The following is a 20,012-nucleotide window of genomic DNA, read 5'->3' on the forward strand; positions in this document are numbered from 1 at the left end:
CAGTCTGGCAGGGAAGCTAGTCACTGAATGTCTGTCTGCTCTGTTGGTGATGGAGCCCCAACTGTGGCACCTTGGAGTGGGCTCTGTACTAGACTCTCCGGCTGGAGGGGCACTGTGTGGGCGTTTGTACTGGACAATGCATATCAGCGTGTAGCTCATTTCCCATTTTGGCATGTTGCTTGTTATTTATATTCATGGACAGACACAGTGTGTATTTGTATAAGGCCTCCTGTGTGTGTGTGTGTGTGTGTGTATGTGTGTGTGTAGTGATGTATGGGCTGTGCTATGCGTTCAGTATACGCCAGTTCGATCAGTAACATCCATTACAGGGTCTTTGCATGCAGAGCACCATTCCAGTGGAAATGTCAGAATGGCGTACATCTCCTCCGCCACCTCTGTCTGTGTCAGGGCATTTGTCTGTTCTGGTTTGCTAACAGACCGCCATCACAGACCCGGTTCTCCGCTAGGCCCTGTGGGCACAGTGCAAGGGGCCAACGCATTTCTTCTTGAATAATTGTCAAACAGGGTGCTGTAGATATATGTATTCGGTAGTTCCCTCGTCTTTCATAGTGAATGTCCTCAGACTGCCTTTTTTCCAAGTGGAAATGGTTTGAAAACAACAATTCGGTCAGTCATTTTTGTAGAGCTGTGTTAAATCATAGAGGACCGGGGGGAATGCTATATTCATGCCATCCATTGATCAGGGAAAGTGAGAGTCGTTGGACTGAAACCTGACGTACAATAGCCCTATAGTTTGTTAGCATTCAGCAAAATTGGACCTGCACAGTTTGCATGTAGTGTAGTCTCCATGACATGACACTCCTGTATGTGAGCAGAGCTTCTGCACACACAAGAGTACCCACCCATGATCTTACAACCTATCGTAACAGGCCCGTTTCCTCTCTCAGTTTTACGTCTATTTTACGTCTTGTATGGCAATAACCCATTGTTCACCTGGTGGTTCTGACCCAGTTCGTTGCCCACTGTCCCCCCCCCCCCCCCCCAGGAGTCAGCCTTGGCCCACGTTGAGCTCCCCACCACGGTGGAGACAGTGGAGGCCGCCATCAAGAAGCACAAGGACTTCACCACGACCATGGAACTCAACCTGCACCGCATCAAGGCTGTCATCGAGGCTGGAGAGAGCCTCATCAGCCAGAGCAACATCTACTCTGACCGCATCAAGGAGCGCGTGGACACCCTCGCCACCAGGTGGGTTCAGGACCTGGGCTTGTCCTAGTCCAGGGTGGCCCAACTCCGGTCCTGGAGGGGACAAACACGTCTGGTTTTATTCGCTCCTTCTGAACAGGGACAGAGTTGCTGCAGTTTACCATAAAAACCAAACTAGGTGTTTTGGCCTTTCAGGTATGTTCGTCTCTGCCATAATTACACATGTATGTTTACAGAAAATGTATACAAGCTTTGTCAGGACTATAACCCCGTAGCTATGTAAGAGAGCCCCCAAGTAATGTCTGTTGATCCTTTACAGGGGGGAGGGTATATTGGTCATTTTGAAGTTTGAAGGGGGAAAATGTATGAATCCATTATTAATACTCGCATACTGTACAACATCACACTGTTTGTCCTTGAAACAGGGGTAAACAGCACTGTTGCTGTAATGGACTGGTCTGTGTAGAGTGGGCCTCACAGGCTCAGTGTTCCGCAGGGAAGACAAAGCAAAAGCAGATGAAAAGAAACTCCACCCGTTGATGCTCGCCTTGACAGCACGCCGTGAAATTCATCCTGATGGGTGTGGCGCGGCGGGGGCCTGTACACCCCGTGTCCCATTCTCCATCCCCAACAAAAGCGTCGAGATTTAGATGACGACGTCGGCCGGGCTGCTTTCACTGTGGACTCATTGTCACTGCAGTCTGTTCCCTGTTGTGTCAGCGGGCAGCTGTTGAAGTAGCGGACGCCGGTGGCCTGACGGACGCTCTGAGTCCATCTGTGTGTGATTGACTGTCACTGTGTTTGTCCCCACAACAGAGGCAACCAGAACCGGGAGCTGGCCCAGCAGTGGCTGGAGAAGCTTAATGGTCAGTGGGGCCTACAGAGGTTACTACAGGACTGCCACGAGGTAGGACACAGCATATGTCAAATCAATGGACCCCCTCCCCCAGGGCTTTGTAGGACCAGGCTGCGTTTGGGACCACAGGGGGTCAGGCTTTAGGCTAACCTCGACATTGGTAGTGTGCTCCAGGATCCTTTAGAGAGAAGCTGGAACTCTGCTTACCTGAAATAGAATGGCCCCTGAATGACCCACGGGGAGCCTTTCCCTTCTATAAATCTGGGCTTGACAAAGTTTTTTTTTCGGGTAAAAGGTGAGGGATTTGAGCCAGGCAGCTGCTGTGCAAGATGTTTTACTTGAGGATGTGAGTGACAAACTCCTGAGGTTTTAATCTGAGTGGTTGTTGGCCTTTTGGATCTTTCCCCGACTGGATGGTCAGCTTCTGGCAAAGCCATTTGCGGAGACGGATGTTTGTCGATAGTCGGCGGACACCTGCCATTCAGCTGTCATGTGTTTGTGAAGGGAGATGATAGGTCACTGGGGTGGACTCAACTTGGATGGTCGGGTTTGAACTGTGCTGTGTTGCTTTGGGTCGGCAGAACCATATTCAGTAGCCAACACCCAGAGTGCCCGGCTCCGGTTTCAGCAGGGTCCTTTAGTATGCCACAGGGTCGCCCATACCTAGAGCTTTATTTAGTTTCTCTAACTTTCCTTCTGCCTTGCACTGAATTATTAACCAGCCCCTCCGTCATCATTAATTCAGGGGGAGGGCACTGTGTGAGGGTTAAGGCTTCCCTCCCTGCATGTGCCTCAACCCTACAAGTGACAAACGCTGTGACACTTCATAATAACGTGCAGAACCTTGAAGAAGGGTTCTGGATCTTGCATGCTCGTGATTCAGCCATACTGGCCTGACAAGAAAAGAGCTATGTGCTGTTTGTGTGTGTTGTGTGATTACACTGTGCCACTTTTCTTTCCTCACAAAAATGTTTTGAGCTGAAATCTAGCTGGAATCTAGACTTTGCTGTTTCACATGTTTATGGCTACATTTTTTATGTGCCTCATATGGCAACATGACTATGAAATGCATTATGGGAAATGGAATAGTGTGAGGAAAGGAGTTCTATTCTGGAAAGGGCCTTTGAGATGGATCCGTTCTGTGTCCTGCATCTGTCCTGTACTATTATAATGAGATCTTCAGATGGGTCCATGGGGAGGTGGAGGCTTGGTGACACTATATGGGAATATCTCAGGGACTTGGACGCTGTGGTCCCTTTGATGAGTGTCATTCCTTATCACCCGTACTCTGCTGCTTCCCAGTCTCATGGGCCAGATCCATTTACAGTCCCAGGGGTGATGCCTGCCTTTGACCCCCTGATGACCTCTTTGGGGTAAGGCCCTGCCAACAGAGATCAAGATTCTGGGAGGAGGTTGATGAAAACAATTGGGGCATCAGAAGAATATGCCGTGGACCCTTTGAATGAATGAGCAGTAAATATCAAACAACAACTGTACCAGCCCCAACTCCTCCCTCCGTTTTGCTCTGTCCTCCGGTCTCCTTCGACCTGCTCAGTCCTGTCATTTTAAGCGCAGAGCATTCTTTTTCGGCTTTCTGTGACACATCACAACAGCATTGGATCTCCCCTCCCTCCCGTCCCCTTCTCTCTCTTTTTGCTGCTCCCCCCCCCCCACATCTCTCCTTCATTCACTTGATCCAGTGCATGCATTCCTTTCCTTTGCTCTGCTTGGTCACTGCAGCACTGGCTGTGGTGTTGGGCTGGTTACAGCCAGGCACACAGCCTTGTGCAGCTAGGGGAGGCCAGACTGCAGCAGAGTGGAAAACGGAGCGAGGGAGAGATGCAGGCAGAAGGAGAAAGGGTAGTGGCTGGGGGTGGAGACAGAAAGACTGACAATACGCGTGTGAGTAGGTGTGAGGTGCTACGAAAGAGACAAGCGTTTGTGGATTTCCTTGGAGCCAAAATCTTCATCCTCCCTCCTCGACACTATCACACGCCAGCCCCCTCCTCCCTCCTCCTCTCCCTCCTCCCTCCCTCTCCTCACAGCATCACTAACCACATCCACTGAGCCTTCAGGCCATTGGTGATGCTTCCCAATCCCCGCCTGTCCTCCACCAGCCTGCTCAGTGTGGGTGGGGGGGGTGGGGGTGGGGGGGGGGGCGGGGTGAAGGAGGGGATGAGAAGAGGGTGCATAGGGAGGGGCAAACTGCCTCTTACAGTCTGCCATTTTATTGTTTTCCGGATATATTTTGTCACTCATTCTCACGCTCGGCTTTCTCTTGGCCCGGGTCTGCCTCCACCTTCTCTCTCCCTCTCTCTCTCGTTCCGGTTTGAACATACCGGCCACGGCAACGCGCCACGGCAACGCGCCACGGAACGCGCCACGGCAACACAGCAGCAGAGAGGCTGGGGCATCATCAGCGTTGTCTTGTCTTTAGGAGAGGCTTTGCCTTGCTGCTCTGTTTTGGGGATTCCTCTAGCCGCCCTCTTGTCTCTCTGACCGTGGGGCTTTGTGTTTTTTATCAGCCTGGACGGGTAGGTCAAGGATGAGGGTACGTTCGGCCAGCTGTCTAGACCCTCGGAGCCCATCCCGTTAAATGCCGCCTGCCGGTAAATGGAACACATTTCCCGTTAGCTGAAGTCAGGGGGAGTAGCGGTCGAGGACGGGAGAGACCGATCTGGAGGACGGGGGTGGAAATATGTGGGTGGCAGGCAGCAGGAAGAGATATTGTTCTTCTGATGTTTAATGCTCTGTTGATGTCGAATGGAAAGGAGTATTTGTGGGCCATTTTGTTGTGTTTGGTTAGCTTAGCATGTTGTTCCCCCTAATGTTCCAGGGCTTTATGTGCTTGTGTTGACGTGTGTGTGTGTGTGGGTGTGTGTGTCTGTGACCGTTCGGTGCTGTGTCAACTCCTGTTACCATGTGCATGCTGGTGTGTACACGTGTGTTTGTCATACTGTACGTGTCATCCATGGATTGTTAAACGTGCCCTGTGTTCGACCTTCAAGCCAAATGGTTTTTGTCACAATAACGTAGACTAATAATGACATGCCCACGGCTCCTCTTCTGTAATGCAGATGGTTGTAAATATGAAAGTACAACATTAACATATGCTGTACACCTAGTACACATACCAATAACAAGGAATAAATGCAAAATTACATGATCAGCTAAACCTGTCTTGTTCCCAGAGAGCACCAGTCGTTTTTTACATATACATTCAGTGTGCCTGTGTTTGACCTCTTTGTTTATGTTATTTATTTTGTGTAAGAATCTTTTTACCCATTTTGCATTTGTCTTATTCTTCAGGCTGAATAACTGTTGGGGTGTGTTTGGATCTAGTTATGGTGTGTGTCTGCTTGTGTGTGCAGACTTGTGGCTACATATATTTATTATATTTAAGCAATAAGGCCCAGGCAGTGTGCTATAGGGCTAGTATACCACGGATATGAGCTTTTCTTAGGCACAACGCATCAGAGTGCCTGGACAAAGGGTGAACCGTGGTATATTGGTAATGGAGCATGAAACCCTGTGATGCCTTATGACTTTTAAAAACCGGTTTCCAACATACCACAGGTATGACATCACATCACTTTTTACTTTTGTTGTGTTGGAATCTGGTTTATAATCACATTAATGCATCTCAGGGACGTATTGCCAATATACCATGGGTTAGTGGTGTCCAGGCACTCTGTGTTTCGTTTTGCCTAAGCAGTAGTATATTTGCCATATACCACACCCCCTCTTGCCTTATTGCTAACATATGCCATGGCTATTAGCCAATTAGCATACAGGTTTCAAAGCACCAAGTTTATAATGCAATAAATAACCTATATTGACTATCTAGATGGGAGTACAATGAGTGGTATGATTTTCCTGTGCTGAAAGCTCTGTCCCTTTCAGCTTGGAGACTGGGTGGCAGAGAAGATGCTAATGGCTCGTGACACGTCCCGCGATGAGACACAGAAGCTGCACAAGAAGTGGCTGAAGCACCAGGCCTTTATGGCTGAGCTGGCCCAGAACAAGGAGTGGCTGGAGAAGATCGAGAGGGTGAGTACAGTAGTGTACAGCACCGCTAACGTTCTACACTGAGGCTGGGATGAGGACATGGGGCCGATGTTCAGGAAGAGGATGAGGCCATGGTCTGATTATAATTGATGGTATGAGGGCATCGGCTGATGGTAATGGATGGTGAGACTAAGTTAGATGCTCTGATGTTGTAGTGGTGGACCAGGGGTTCTGTGCTTGTTAGGGGGTTGGACCAGGGTTCTATGGTTGTTGGGGGTTTGCCACAGGGTCTGTGTTTGTTGGGGAGAGGGCCCAGTGTTCTGTGGTTTTTGGGGGGTTGGCCCAGGGTTCTGTGGTTATTGAGGGGCTGGCCCATGGTTCTGTGGTTGTTAAGGGTTTGCCCCAGGGTCTGTGGTTGTTGGGGGGAGGGCCCAGGGATTCTGTGGTTTTTGGGGGGTTGGCCCAGGTTTCTGTGGTTGTTGTGGTGAGGGCTCATGGTTCTGTGGTTGTTGGGGGGAGGGCCCAGGCATTCTGTGGTTTTTGGGGGGTTGGCCCAGGTTTCTGTGGTTGTTGTGGTGAGGGCTCATGGTTCTGTGGTTGTTGGGGGGAGGGCCCAGGGATTCTGTGGTTTTTGGGGGGTTGGCCCAGGTTTCTGTGGTTGTTGTGGTGAGGGCTCATGGTTCTGTGGTTGTTGGGGGGAGGGCCCAGGGATTCTGTGGTTTTTGGGGGGTTGGCCCAGGTTTCTGTGGTTGTTGTGGTGAGGGCTCATGGTTCTGTGGTTGTTGGGGGGAGGGCCCAGGGATTCTGTGGTTTTTGGGGGGTTGGCCCAGGTTTCTGTGGTTGTTGTGGTGAGGGATCATGGTTCTGTGGTTGTTGGTGGGTTGGCCCAGGGATTCTGTGGTTTTTGGGGGGTTGGCCCAGGTTTCTGTGGTTGTTGTGGTGAGGGATCATGGTTCTGTGGTTGTTGGTGGGTTGGCCCAGGGGTCTGTGGTTGTTGTGGTGAGGGCTCATGGTTCTGTGGTTGTTGGTGGGTTGGCCCAGGGTTCTGTGGTTGTTGGGGGGTTGGCCCAGGGTTCTGTGGTTGTTGGGGAGAGGGCCCAGGGTTCTGTGGTTGTTGGGGGGTAGGCCCAGGGTTCTGGGGTGGTTGGGGTGTTGGCATAGGGTTCTGGGGTGGTTGGCATAGGGATATGTGGCTGTTGGGGGGGGCAGGGTTCTGTGGTGGTTAGGTTGGTGGACCCAGGGTTCTGGGGTGGTTGGGGGCTAGGCCCAGGGTTCTGGGGTGGTGGAACCGGGGTTCTGTGTTTGTGGTGGTTGGGGATAGGGTCTAGTTAGTGTCATTTCACTTTTGCTCTCTCATTATAAACAACCAAGTATAATGACATTCAAGTATAATGACATTTAATTGACACGTCCACCATATGGAAAGTCTGTACATGTCACGTTCTTGGCCACTTATCTCCCAAGTTGGCATCATTTTAGTGCTTTCATTGAACCACCACACTATTTTTAGAGAATCCTGCGTGTTTTCACGTCAGTTAACTAGTTGCAGCTGACGTGGTCATGTTCAAGCATGGTTTAGTGTCCTCCATTTTGTTTGAATTCTTGCGATAGACTCGCACTTCAGCCATCCTACTTTCTCCCCATCCCTTGGTGGAATAACACAAGCACAAGCCGTTAGAGATGATGTTGTCAGTGAATAGTCTCAGAGAGCTGCCATGAAGCCTGAGATGCCCCGATGTGCCGCATGAGCTCACCGCGAGTGGCTTTCCCCGAGACTCTCCGTCGGTTACATCACTGCGTCATATCTGTGGCCCTGCCTGTCTTTCAGATTGGTTCAGACTTTTATATTGCCGGGATAATGACTTCAGGACAAGTAATACAGGTACAGTGAACTGCTCAGACGCAGATCGTTAGAACCTGTTAGTCTCTTCTCCCTTAACGGAATATGACCCAACTAGATGGTTTGCGTGAAACTGAGTGGAAAAGCTTCTCCACCAAACACTGTGGGTATATGTACTGTTGAAGTGGATTTGGAAGCATGGAGGCTGTGAAGCCTACGTATAAACAGAAGTGTAACAGTGGTGACGTCATCGAGCCTGAGTCTAGCTGCTATGATCCATTATGGATTGAGATGAAACACGGGTAGACGCTATAGATTGTTTTGTGCTTTCTGTCCAAGGAAAGGTTGCGTTGAATCACATCCACCTCTATCACTAGATTAATTAGTAGCATGCTATTTAGCTTGGTATACAGTAAGGCATTTTCGAAGTGAAGAATGATTGGCTAAATGTCTGATAGCAATGTAGCATAGGCAAACACAAACACTGTTGGCTGCTGTGGGACTCCAGCGTAGCGTTTGTGGGAAAACAAAATAAACACTCAGAGGAAAGCACACTGAATGAATCATGGAATCACTGTAACGTGTGTGTGTCTCATTGGAACCCTTGTGTTTGGGGCTTTGGATCCCTGACCCTATTGGATTATAATTTAAAATATCATATTGACGTTATGGATTAATCTTGGTACTTGAGTTGTTGATGGTTATGTCTATGCTTCACAAGCTAAAATGCAGAGCAACCCCATGCATACATTGTTAGCTATACGCACTGTTCATAATATCCATGGACGTTGAGCAAGTAAAGCATACCAGATATGTCTCTGAGTAGCCTCTTTTCTTGAATAGTTCAGCCTACTTAGCTAAAATCAATATCATAATATTGTGTATCTGGTTTCGCCAGATTTAGCATAAATAGTTTTCCTTCTTCCTACTAGGACTGACTTTGCTGATAGGACACTTTAATCAATGTAGTAGTGTAGTAGCTATTACAGTGTTCAGTTAGCTATCTTAAGTTGATCGCACTAACATTTATGTGTGAACTTCTAACTAAAATGTAAAATTTAAATGAGACAAAAGGAAATGGCAGAAACAATGTGTTCATGAAGATTGGTAACCTTAGCAGATAACTAGATGACAACTAGTTACACATTGTGTGGTTTAAAGAACAGCTAGTTAGCTTGGCATTCTAGCTAACTTTATGGAATGTGTGGTCATGTTTTTCAGGTCTGTATCAGCCAGTTTATTAGTCCATTGCTTGAAAACAATGTCTCTATTTATTCACGTTTTCTCCAGAGCTTTAACACGATTTCTTTGCAACTGGTAATGATTTATTTTTTGTTGTACTACTATAAAAGTACTACTACGCTTCCCTTCCATCCTAATCTTATCGTAGTGTTTTAACAAGAGAAGGTGAATGGAGATGGTCATTGTAAATCAATGTGGAGCCTGGATTAAGTGGTTCTAAACACAAAGCAATAAGAGAAATATCATTGGGCGATGCAGATTCTCCCAAGCATCAATAAGCCGACAAATAACATAATTCCCCAATACCTTTTGTAATCGATAATCGAACACAGCAATGTCCACCTGGTGGTGCGTGCCTAGTGAGCCACTGGCCAAGCCATTCAGGTTATCACGTGTCTGTTCTTTCTGTGGGTTACCAAGTGTCTGTTCTTTCTGAAAGTGTCACTAAGGAGTTTTTGGCCTGCCATGAGTCGGTGGGGTGCTTAAAAGTGGGGGCACTGGGATGCGTGGAGGTTGAGGTTCTGGAGGCCAATTGGTCCCTTGTTTGAGCTCAATATCAACCCCATCAAAGTGACATGTGCATCATTTTAGGCTGAGGTTCCATAGTGCCAGTTTATACACCAAACCCTTGCACCAAACCTCACTAAACCCCTGCAACTCCTCCATTGTGCTGCAGGTCTGTCGCCTGGAATCCTGGGCCCTTGAGATGTCTTTACAGCCACCGTCTCTGTTGCTTTTGGAACTAATCCCAGCTCCGACTGTTGCCAAAAATCTGTTTTTGTAGAGTAATTTACAACTACTGAGTTTATGGATGTTTCTCCTGGCTTTTGACATTTTCTTTTTTTAAATGAATGGACTTTAAATTTAAGTCGCTCTGGATAAGATGACTAAAATGTTGAAAATATAAGAGACAATATAAAAGAGATGATCTATTGACTGTTTCGTAGAGTGAATTTATTGACTTTGTCATTGAGTTAAATGCTACCTGTATGTCTCCTAAGGGAGCTCTAGCTGTGATGTCATCATTCCAGATGATTTGGCTTTGAGTTAGGCTAGGTCTGAGAAAATGATCACCCTCTTCTGGATTTTCAAAATCTGAGCTGTGTTCTCTAACAGTTTACTCAAACCGGTTGCATACAGAAAGGTCTAGGACTCTCTGTTTTTCCTGTTTGTTAATATAGCAGCCACCTTTGTAGCAGGAAATGTGTTTTAAGGTCTTTTATCTTGTTTTATGCTGTGTACTTTCTCCCCACGTCACTGACTTCACAGCTGTTGGAAGGTGTGACCTTGCCAAGTGAAGAGATATGTGGCTGTGCTTGAAGCTGTCGCTAGGCAACAGTCTGTCCCCTCACCACATACCTCATGTGTGTAGGTTGTTTGTCCTGCTTCTCTCCCATTTCATTGGAACCAGAAAATGATTACCACCAGGAAGTGAAACCAGCAGGAAGTGGCGTAAGCGCTGAGCATCTGTACATCTTGTAGGTGGACAACTCTGATATACTGTAGGCAGTGGGCCTAGTTGGCAGGCCAAATACAGAAACATCATACAAGGCTTGTAGTTTAAAAATAAAATGTCATGCACCGGTATCAACCCACTCAATTTATTTAACCAGCAACACAACTGAGTTGCTGGACATACTTTAAAGAATTGAAGCTGCTTGAGTCTGCTTGAGACTGCAGTGTTAACAAATGGTTATAAATGAGGCCTGCCACTGCTTTTCTCGAAGCTGCCTGTTATATAAAGCCCAATAGGGTCATGTTCCCTCTTCCCCTTCCCCATGTTTTTCAGATCATTAATTGGCCTTGTTATCTAATTAACAACGTGAATCTCACTCTTCCCTCAACCTATTTTGTCAAGAACCACCGAGACAAGTAACAATGGTGACACTATTTAATTTGAGTGTGTGTCTGTGTGTGTCTGTTATCTCGGGTATGTATGGTGAATAGCATTCAACATTATTGTTAATAGCTACCCTGACGCTATATTAATAGAGATAACAACAACATCACCACTGCATTTTCTAATTAAATCTCCATCTGTTATGCCCTTGGAATCCCAAGGCTAACCTTCTACACACACGATTGCACTCTTCTGTGAAGCCCCTTGGCAGTAGGGTTTGACCCCTATGTTGTTGCCGGCGCTGCAGTGTGAAGGCTGTATGAGCCAGGGGGCTGAGTGAGCAGAGAGCAGGCAGAGAGATAAGACTCAAAGCCTTCTAGACCCCCAGTACACAGCAGAAAGGGGGAGGGAGGAGCCCGGAGAGAGCTAGATCTAAAGGGAGGAGGGAGAAGGAGGAGGGAGTGTGAGTGAGATGGGTCAGGGGCGGAGGAAGAAGGATAGGAAGAGGAAAAAGGAGGGATGAGAGAGGTGGCAGGAGGAAGCTGCGGTTTACAAGTTAGTCTATGTCATCTGTGAGAAAATCACACAGAGAGACACACTGTGCGTCAAAATGACATTTTATTCGGTAAGCACACCGCTCCAAGAAATGAAGGGAACACTTAAATCACACATCCGGTCGCAATGAATGAAATATATTAAAGATGAAAATCTTTACTGTACATTGTGTCATTCATTGAGCGGAAAGTGACGTAACAACGATCAATGGACACCAGAATCAACAACCGATTGACGGCTGGATTCAAACTCGAAGTAAAAATCAAAGTAAACAATTGAAACCACAGGCCTTTCCAACTTGCGTGAAATTCATCATGGCAACTCATAATGTGACTCAGTAGTGTGTATGGCCCCCACGTGCCTGTGGGTACTCCTGCAACGTCTGGGTATGCTCCTGATGAGACGGCGGATGGTTTCCTGGGGGATCTCCTCCCAGACATGGATCGGGGCATCAGTGACCTCCTGGACAGTCTGTGGAGCTACTTGGTGGCGTCGGATGCACTGATACATAATGTCATTGTCTTGCACCAGTAGGAACCCAGGGCACACTGCACCAGCATGAGGTCTGACGATAGGTCTGAGAATTTCATCCCAGTACCTAACAGTAGTCGCCGTTGGTACCGTTGGCTAGCACATGGAGGTCTGTGCGACCCTCCAAACCCGTGATGCTGGATGATGTTGCAGACAGCATAACGTTCACCACAGTGTCTACAGACTCATTCATGTGCTCAGTATGTACCTGCTCTGTGAAGGTACACAGAAGGTACAATGGCGGACCTGACAATTCTGCTATTCTCTGGCGAATGCCAATTGAGCCGCACAGTGCTTGGCTGTGAACACAGGTCCCACTAGGTGATGCCAGGCCCTCATCCCACCCTCATGGAGTCTGTTTCTGTTTGGTCAGACTCATTCACACCAGTAGCCCCTCTGAAGGTCATTTTGTAGGGCTCTGGCAGTGCTGCTCCTGTTCCTCCTCGCACAAAGGAGCAGATACCGGTCCTGCTGCTGGATTGATGCCCTTCTACAGCCCTGTCAAGCTCTCCCCATGTAACGGCCCATCTCCTGGTATCTCCGCCATGCTGTTGAGACTTTACTGTAATGGCATGTATGGATGTGCCATTCTGGAGGAGCTGGACTGCCTGTGCAACCTGAATGGGCTGCAAGTACCACCTCGTGCTACCAGTAGTGACAAGGACACTAGGAAAATGCTAAACTAGAGAAGAATCAGTCAGGAAGGATAAGGAGTGAGCAATTGTCTGTGGCCACCACCTGCAAAACCATTCCCTTTTTGGGGGTTGTCTTGCTGTTGCCTCTCCAGTGCACCTTTTGCCACTTTTATTAGCACCAAAACAATCGCTTATGCTGCCTAACTGGACAGATTTGATAACCCTGAGGTTTAATGGACTTGGTGTTATACTTTGATGATTACGCGTTCCCTTAATTTTTTGATCAGTGTACACACAGACAGAATTGTACATGATGTATTGGTTATGTTATTGGTAGACAACATACAGGAACAGAATACAACAGAACAGAACACAAAATCTATAAATAATTGACATACAATTAAATATAAATGTGATAATATAGCATAATGGTGTATGAGTGTTGAGTACATCAAATATAGTGCCAATGGACAATATTCAGACCCCCTCCCTTTCTAAAAATGTTAGAGATACCAATGCTACATTATTAATTATCCCAATGGGTGCCCATGGTTGTGTCTGCTCCCGCAAGTGCTTCTACAAAGCACAGAATAAAGAGCCTATATCCTTATGTACTTCAGTTTTTTTTATTTTCAATAAGTTGTTACAAAAATATACTGTTCTCCACGTGTTGGTCTATGGCAAAGTTAAGGAAGGGCGCTGGTAAATCACGTAATACAGTTTGCCTTGACCAGAACATTTAAATACATTTAATTTTGATTCAACATTTTTGGCCAAAACTGGGGGCCCATTAACTACAGCTGAGATTAGCCTCTGAATTAGAATGACAAACTGAGAGACTGTCTAGTGAGAATGTTTAAATGGGGAATAGTTATTTTGATTTATTTTGTAGAAATATATTATTTGTAACATAACTTAAAGTATTAACTCCAGTTGTCTACTGGTCATTTTTGTTTATTTTCATGCTAGCTGTACATAAAAAAATCTTACATATTGTCCCTTTAAAACACTCATTGATGGCTATTCCTGGTCGTCCTGGTCGCCATTGGCAACGTGTATGGTCCCACAGACAGATTTTGCCTCCAGGCCATCACACATAGAGTAAATGTTGACTCAATAGTTTCCATGGACACAACTGGACAAATTCAGTAGCCACTCTGTCTAATTATCATCTAGTAACAGATGTTTGATATGGCATACTTATTTTTTTCTTTGCCATCTGTTTAATTTTTGTGGTTGTTATTTTAATTTGGTTTCTTGCTTTCGTGATATTATTTCCTGATACTTTTAAATGCATTCCACGCAGGACCTTCTAATCAACACATTTTCATGAGCAGGTCCACATAAAATACAAAATTGTATTGATTACAGATTTCCAAAACCTCTTAATAAAATGATGTAACTAAATGCCTAAAGTGTAAATATAAAATGTATTAAACTGTGGAAATGCTTGATTTTCCACTCAATTCCCTTTTGCATCTTATTTCACCAAGAAAAGTAAGACACTTCTGCATTACCTCCCATGTTATGACATGTTTCTGTTGTATTGCAAACTGTGTTGAATTGTTTTATATTGAGAGAGGTAATGTATGGAACATGTCTGTGCTTTCAACCAATATCCCTGCTTATCTCAACCTGTGCGTCATGTTCCCATTTTAATCAAGCAACATTTGTGTCTTAATTGTTAACCATAAATCAAGTGATAATGTTATTAAAATGGCTGCTAATTAACCTTTTTTTTAAACAAAGCAGCCAGTGTCGATGTGGTAAGAATACCCTTGCTGCTTCGCTCCTCTGTGGATCAAAACGGCAACATATGCGTGCTGAGATATGTTGGCCTATTTGGGAGTATGTTGCTTCACAGTACAGCTGTGGTGTGTTCTCCAAATGAGGATGTTCTCTCTCTGGGCTTATGCTGAGAGAGAGAAAGAGAGAGAGGGAAGTAGATATTTCTTCCCAACTGGAATTCACAATAGATGCACAATATTCATGTCTCTTGTTTGAGCATTAAGCAGTAAGACTGTTGATAGCAGGACTGTGTTGATAGCAGGACTGTGTTGATAGCAGGACTGTGTTGATAGCAGGACTGTGTTGATAGCAGGACTGTGTTGACAGTAGGACCATGTTGACCGTAAGAGTTGACAGTAGGACTGTGTTGACAGTAGGACTGTGTTGACAGTAGGACTGTGTTGACTGTTGGACTGTGTTGACTGTTGGACTGTGTTGACTGTTGGACTGTGTTGACAGTTGGACTGTTTTGACATTAGGACTGTGTTGACAGCTGGACTGAGCTGACTGTTGGACTGAGCTGAGTGTTGGACTGAGTTGACAGTAGGACTGAGTTGACAGTAGGACTGAGTTGACAGTAGGACTGAGTTGACAGTTGGACTGAGCTGACTGTTGGACTGAGTTGACCGTAAGAGTGAGTTAGCAGTAGGACTGTGTTAAAAGTAGGACTGTGTTAACAGTAGGACTGTTTTGACATTAGGACTGTGTTGACAGCAGCACTGTGTTGACAGCTGGACTGTGTTGACAGCTGGACTGTGTTGACAGTAGGACTGTGTTGACCGTTGGACTAAGCTGACTGTTGGACTGAGTTGACAGTTGGACTGTGTTGACAGTAGGACTGTTTTGACAGTAGGACTGTGTTGACAGTAGGACTGTGTTGACAGTAGGACTGTGTTGACTGTTGGACTGTGTTGACTGTTGGACTGTGTTGACAGTTGGACTGTTTTGACATTAGGACTGTGTTGACAGCTGGACTGTGTTGACAGTAGGACTGAGCTGACTGTTGGACTGAGCTGACTGTTGGACTGAGCTGACTGTTGGACTGAGTTGACAGTAGGACTGAGTTGACAGTTGGACTGAGTTGACAGTTGGACTGAGTTGACAGTTGGACTGAGCTGACTGTTGGACTGAGTTGACCGTAAGAGTGAGTTAGCAGTAGGACTGTGTTAAAAGTAGGACTGTGTTAACAGTAGGACTGTTTTGACATTAGGACTGTGTTGACAGCAGCACTGTGTTGACAGCTGGACTGTGTTGACAGCTGGACTGTGTTGACAGTAGGACTGTGTTGACCGTTGGACTAAGCTGACTGTTGGACTGAGTTGACAGTTGGACTGTGTTGACTGTAAGAGTGAGTTGACAGTAGGACTGTTTTGACAGTAGGACTGTGTTGACTGTAAGAGTGAGTTAACAGTAGGACTGTGTTAACAGTAGGACTGTGTTGACAGCAGCACTGTGTTGACAGCTGGACTGTGTTGACAGTAGGACTGTGTTGACCGTTGGACTAAGCTGACTGTTGGACTGTGTTGACTGTAAGAGTGAGTTGACAGTAGGACTGAGTTGACAGTAGGACTGTGTTGACCGTAAGAGTGAGTTGACAGTAGGACTGTGTTAAAAGTAGGACTGTGTTAACAGTAGGACTGTTTTGACATTAGGACTGTGTTGACAGCAGCACTGTGTTGACAGCAGCACTGTGTTGACAGCTGGACTGTGTTGACAGCTGGACTGTGTTGACCGTTGGACTAAGCTGACTGTTGGACTGAGTTGACAGTTGGACTGTGTTGACTGTAAGAGTGAGTTGACAGTAGGACTGTTTTGACAGTAGGACTGTGTTGACTGTTGGACTGTGTTGACTGTTGGACTGTGTTGACTGTTGGACTGTGTTGACATTAGGACTGTGTTGACAGCTGGACTGAGCTGACTGTTGGACTGAGCTGAGTGTTGGACTGAGTTGACAGTAGGACTGAGTTGACAGTTGGACTGAGCTGACTGTTGGACTGAGTTGACCGTAAGAGTGAGTTAGCAGTAGGACTGTGTTAAAAGTAGGACTGTGTTAACAGTAGGACTGTTTTGACATTAGGACTGTGTTGACAGCAGCACTGTGTTGACAGCTGGACTGTGTTGACAGCTGGACTGTGTTGACAGTAGGACTGTGTTGACCGTTGGACTAAGCTGACTGTTGGACTGAGTTGACAGTTGGACTGTGTTGACAGTAGGACTGTTTTGACAGTAGGACTGTGTTGACAGTAGGACTGTGTTGACAGTAGGACTGTGTTGACTGTTGGACTGTGTTGACTGTTGGACTGTGTTGACAGTTGGACTGTTTTGACATTAGGACTGTGTTGACAGCTGGACTGTGTTGACAGTAGGACTAAGCTGACTGTTGGACTGTGTTGACTGTAAGAGTGAGTTGACAGTAGGACTGAGTTGACAGTAGGACTGTGTTGACCGTAAGAGTGAGTTGACAGTAGGACTGTGTTAAAAGTAGGACTGTGTTAACAGTAGGACTGTTTTGACATTAGGACTGTGTTGACAGCAGCACTGTGTTGACAGCAGCACTGTGTTGACAGCTGGACTGTGTTGACAGCTGGACTGTGTTGACCGTTGGACTAAGCTGACTGTTGGACTGAGTTGACAGTTGGACTGTGTTGACTGTAAGAGTGAGTTGACAGTAGGACTGTTTTGACAGTAGGACTGTGTTGACTGTTGGACTGTGTTGACTGTTGGACTGTGTTGACTGTTGGACTGAGCTGACTGTTGGACTGAGTTGACAGTAGGACTGAGTTGACAGTTGGACTGAGTTGACAGTTGGACTGAGTTGACAGTTGGACTGAGCTGACTGTTGGACTGAGTTGACCGTAAGAGTGAGTTAGCAGTAGGACTGTGTTAAAAGTAGGACTGTGTTAACAGTAGGACTGTTTTGACATTAGGACTGTGTTGACAGCAGCACTGTGTTGACAGCTGGACTGTGTTGACAGCTGGACTGTGTTGACAGTAGGACTGTGTTGACCGTTGGACTAAGCTGACTGTTGGACTGAGTTGACAGTTGGACTGTGTTGACTGTAAGAGTGAGTTGACAGTAGGACTGTTTTGACAGTAGGACTGTGTTGACTGTAAGAGTGAGTTAACAGTAGGACTGTGTTAACAGTAGGACTGTGTTGACAGCAGCACTGTGTTGACAGCTGGACTGTGTTGACAGTAGGACTGTGTTGACCGTTGGACTAAGCTGACTGTTGGACTGTGTTGACTGTAAGAGTGAGTTGACAGTAGGACTGAGTTGACAGTAGGACTGTGTTGACCGTAAGAGTGAGTTGACAGTAGGACTGTGTTAAAAGTAGGACTGTGTTAACAGTAGGACTGTTTTGACATTAGGACTGTGTTGACAGCAGCACTGTGTTGACAGCAGCACTGTGTTGACAGCTGGACTGTGTTGACAGCTGGACTGTGTTGACCGTTGGACTAAGCTGACTGTTGGACTGAGTTGACAGTTGGACTGTGTTGACTGTAAGAGTGAGTTGACAGTAGGACTGTTTTGACAGTAGGACTGTGTTGACTGTTGGACTGTGTTGACTGTTGGACTGTGTTGACTGTTGGACTGTGTTGACAGTTGGACTGTTTTGACATTAGGACTGTGTTGACAGCTGGACTGAGCTGACTGTTGGACTGAGCTGAGTGTTGGACTGAGTTGACAGTAGGACTGAGTTGACAGTTGGACTGAGCTGACTGTTGGACTGAGTTGACCGTAAGAGTGAGTTAGCAGTAGGACTGTGTTAAAAGTAGGACTGTGTTAACAGTAGGACTGTTTTGACATTAGGACTGTGTTGACAGCAGCACTGTGTTGACAGCTGGACTGTGTTGACAGCTGGACTGTGTTGACAGTAGGACTGTGTTGACCGTTGGACTAAGCTGACTGTTGGACTGAGTTGACAGTTGGACTGTGTTGACAGTAGGACTGTTTTGACAGTAGGACTGTGTTGACAGTAGGACTGTGTTGACAGTAGGACTGTGTTGACTGTTGGACTGTGTTGACTGTTGGACTGTGTTGACAGTTGGACTGTTTTGACATTAGGACTGTGTTGACAGCTGGACTGTGTTGACAGTAGGACTGAGCTGACTGTTGGACTGAGCTGAGTGTTGGACTGAGCTGACTGTTGGACTGAGTTGACAGTTGGACTGAGTTGACAGTTGGACTGAGCTGACTGTTGGACTGAGTTGACCGTAAGAGTGAGTTAGCAGTAGGACTGTGTTAAAAGTAGGACTGTGTTAACAGTAGGACTGTTTTGACATTAGGACTGTGTTGACAGCAGCACTGTGTTGACAGCTGGACTGTGTTGACAGCTGGACTGTGTTGACAGTAGGACTGTGTTGACCGTTGGACTAAGCTGACTGTTGGACTGAGTTGACAGTTGGACTGTGTTGACAGTAGGACTGTTTTGACAGTAGGACTGTGTTGACAGTAGGACTGTGTTGACAGTAGGACTGTGTTGACTGTTGGACTGTGTTGACTGTTGGACTGTGTTGACAGTTGGACTGTTTTGACATTAGGACTGTGTTGACAGCTGGACTGTGTTGACAGTAGGACTGAGCTGACTGTTGGACTGAGCTGACTGTTGGACTGAGCTGAGTGTTGGACTGAGTTGACAGTAGGACTGAGTTGACAGTTGGACTGAGTTGACAGTTGGACTGAGTTGACAGTTGGACTGAGCTGACTGTTGGACTGAGTTGACCGTAAGAGTGAGTTAGCAGTAGGACTGTGTTAAAAGTAGGACTGTGTTAACAGTAGGACTGTTTTGACATTAGGACTGTGTTGACAGCAGCACTGTGTTGACAGCTGGACTGTGTTGACAGCTGGACTGTGTTGACAGTAGGACTGTGTTGACTGTAAGAGTGAGTTGACAGTAGGACTGTTTTGACAGTAGGACTGTGTTGACTGTAAGAGTGAGTTAACAGTAGGACTGTGTTAACAGTAGGACTGTGTTGACAGCAGCACTGTGTTGACAGCTGGACTGTGTTGACAGTAGGACTGTGTTGACCGTTGGACTAAGCTGACTGTTGGACTGTGTTGACTGTAAGAGTGAGTTGACAGTAGGACTGAGTTGACAGTAGGACTGTGTTGACCGTAAGAGTGAGTTAACAGTAGGACTGTGTTAACAGTAGGACTGTGTTGACAGCAGCACTGTGTTGACAGCTGGACTGTGTTGACAGTAGGACTGTGTTGACCGTTGGACTAAGCTGACTGTTGGACTGTGTTGACTGTAAGAGTGAGTTGACAGTAGGACTGAGTTGACAGTAGGACTGCGTTGACAGTAGGACTGCGTTGACATTAGGACTGCGTTGACAGTAGGACTGTTTTGACAGTAGGACTGTGTTGACAGTAGGACTGAGTTTTCAGGCATGGGTGGGGTCTTGGAGAGAGCCTTCCAAAAGGTGTTATGGGGAGGTGGGGTTCATGGGAAGGTTAAACCTCCAGATCACTGGCTGATGTGTCTCAAAGGCGGTGGGGGATATTTATTGGGATGATTGCCTTTTTAACGATCCCCCATGCTCGGGACA

General features: G+C 46.6%; 1 protein-coding gene across 9 annotated transcripts in view; it reads left to right on the forward strand.

The window, feature by feature from the left end:
• The window catches only part of LOC105023069 (spectrin beta chain, non-erythrocytic 4), a 61,797-nt gene that overhangs the window by 26,581 nt on the left and 15,204 nt on the right, over positions 1-20,012 (forward strand). For 7 of the 9 annotated variants that reach the window (XM_020050063.2, XM_010891962.3, XM_020050068.2 and 4 more), the window contains exons 17-19: positions 1,007-1,209; positions 1,984-2,074; positions 5,927-6,073. In XM_020050063.2, coding sequence (XP_019905622.2) covers positions 1,007-1,209; positions 1,984-2,074; positions 5,927-6,073 — 441 coding nt within the window. Of the gene's footprint in view, positions 1-1,006; positions 1,210-1,731; positions 2,075-4,206; positions 4,633-5,926; positions 6,074-20,012 lie in introns of those variants that run through there. The other 2 variants (XM_020050083.2, XM_010891963.3) reach the window with 2 other exon arrangements.

The sequence above is a fragment of the Esox lucius genome, chromosome 1 (assembly GCF_011004845.1).
Source record: "Esox lucius isolate fEsoLuc1 chromosome 1, fEsoLuc1.pri, whole genome shotgun sequence".
NCBI lineage: Eukaryota > Metazoa > Chordata > Actinopteri > Esociformes > Esocidae > Esox > Esox lucius.